At 37.8% G+C, this 982-nt stretch overlaps 1 protein-coding gene across 1 annotated transcript; it reads left to right on the forward strand.

Moving 5' to 3' along the window:
* Positions 1-638: 638 nt before the first annotated feature.
* SARC_17234 (hypothetical protein) lies at positions 639-817 on the forward strand (the record flags this gene model as incomplete). The annotated part of the gene is made up of 1 exon (XM_014288669.1): positions 639-817. A coding segment is annotated over one exon (179 nt), but the record flags the coding sequence as incomplete, so codon positions are not given.
* Between the last annotated feature and the right edge of the window lie 165 nt (positions 818-982).

A 982-nucleotide genomic window follows, 5' to 3' on the forward strand; every position in this document is an offset into this window, starting at 1 on the left:
GTAATAGTATATATTATAATAATAATAATATATATATATATATATATATATATATATATATATATATATATGCTACAGATGGATGCTCTTTAGAGGAAAAAGCAATGCAAGCATCAAGGCTCGAATCGCAGAAAGATGCTTAGCTAAGTAAGTTTATAATTGAATGTCTGGGGTGAGGGATCCTTCAGTTTGGTCGCGTCGCTGGTTTTGTGGACATTCTATAGGCGATAGCCATGCGAACGTTAACGAAAGCAGGCTCTAACCAATCCATCAGATGAATAAACACTCACTTGAACAACCCACAATACACCTCGCAGTCTTGGGAGTTGCATCCCTTAACGGGTGTGACGAGGTGGGCTGATAGACGAATGAATATGCAAACCTCGTGCCATGGGTTCGTATACTACTGGGGTTATAAAGTCACGTCCGGACACAGGTGTGGTTGGGAATATGTGCTAGTCCTCAGACGAATTTTCAAAAACACACCCGAACGTAACGGGTACGTTAACTACCATATAGTCCTGGGATCACGTCTGGTACTGACCGAAATAAAGAGAATTCTTACGTAAATGACTTGTGTATAGTACGCAAATGAAATGAAAATGCACGCCAAAATGAGCACGTCAACTACCTGGTAGTCCTGGAGCCCCTGCCGGTGGGTCGGTTGGCGGGTAAGCCTTTGGGCATCACCAACTGCGCACCGCCAGCCGATGTAAAGCACATGCTAGCAAAAGACAAGCCCACACTACTGCTCAAGCTGGAGTCTACGGCTGCAACACCCAGAATGCCTGTGTATGAGGGTTGGGAGGAAGCGTGAAGTGAGATACAGTGAATATATATCACAATATTATACATATATATATATATATATATATATATATATATATATATATATATATATATATATATATATATATATATATATATATATATATATATATATATATATATATATATATATATATATATATATATATATATA

Source organism: Sphaeroforma arctica (genome assembly GCF_001186125.1).
Source record: "Sphaeroforma arctica JP610 unplaced genomic scaffold supercont1.10123, whole genome shotgun sequence".
Taxonomy (NCBI): Eukaryota; class Ichthyosporea; order Ichthyophonida; genus Sphaeroforma; species Sphaeroforma arctica.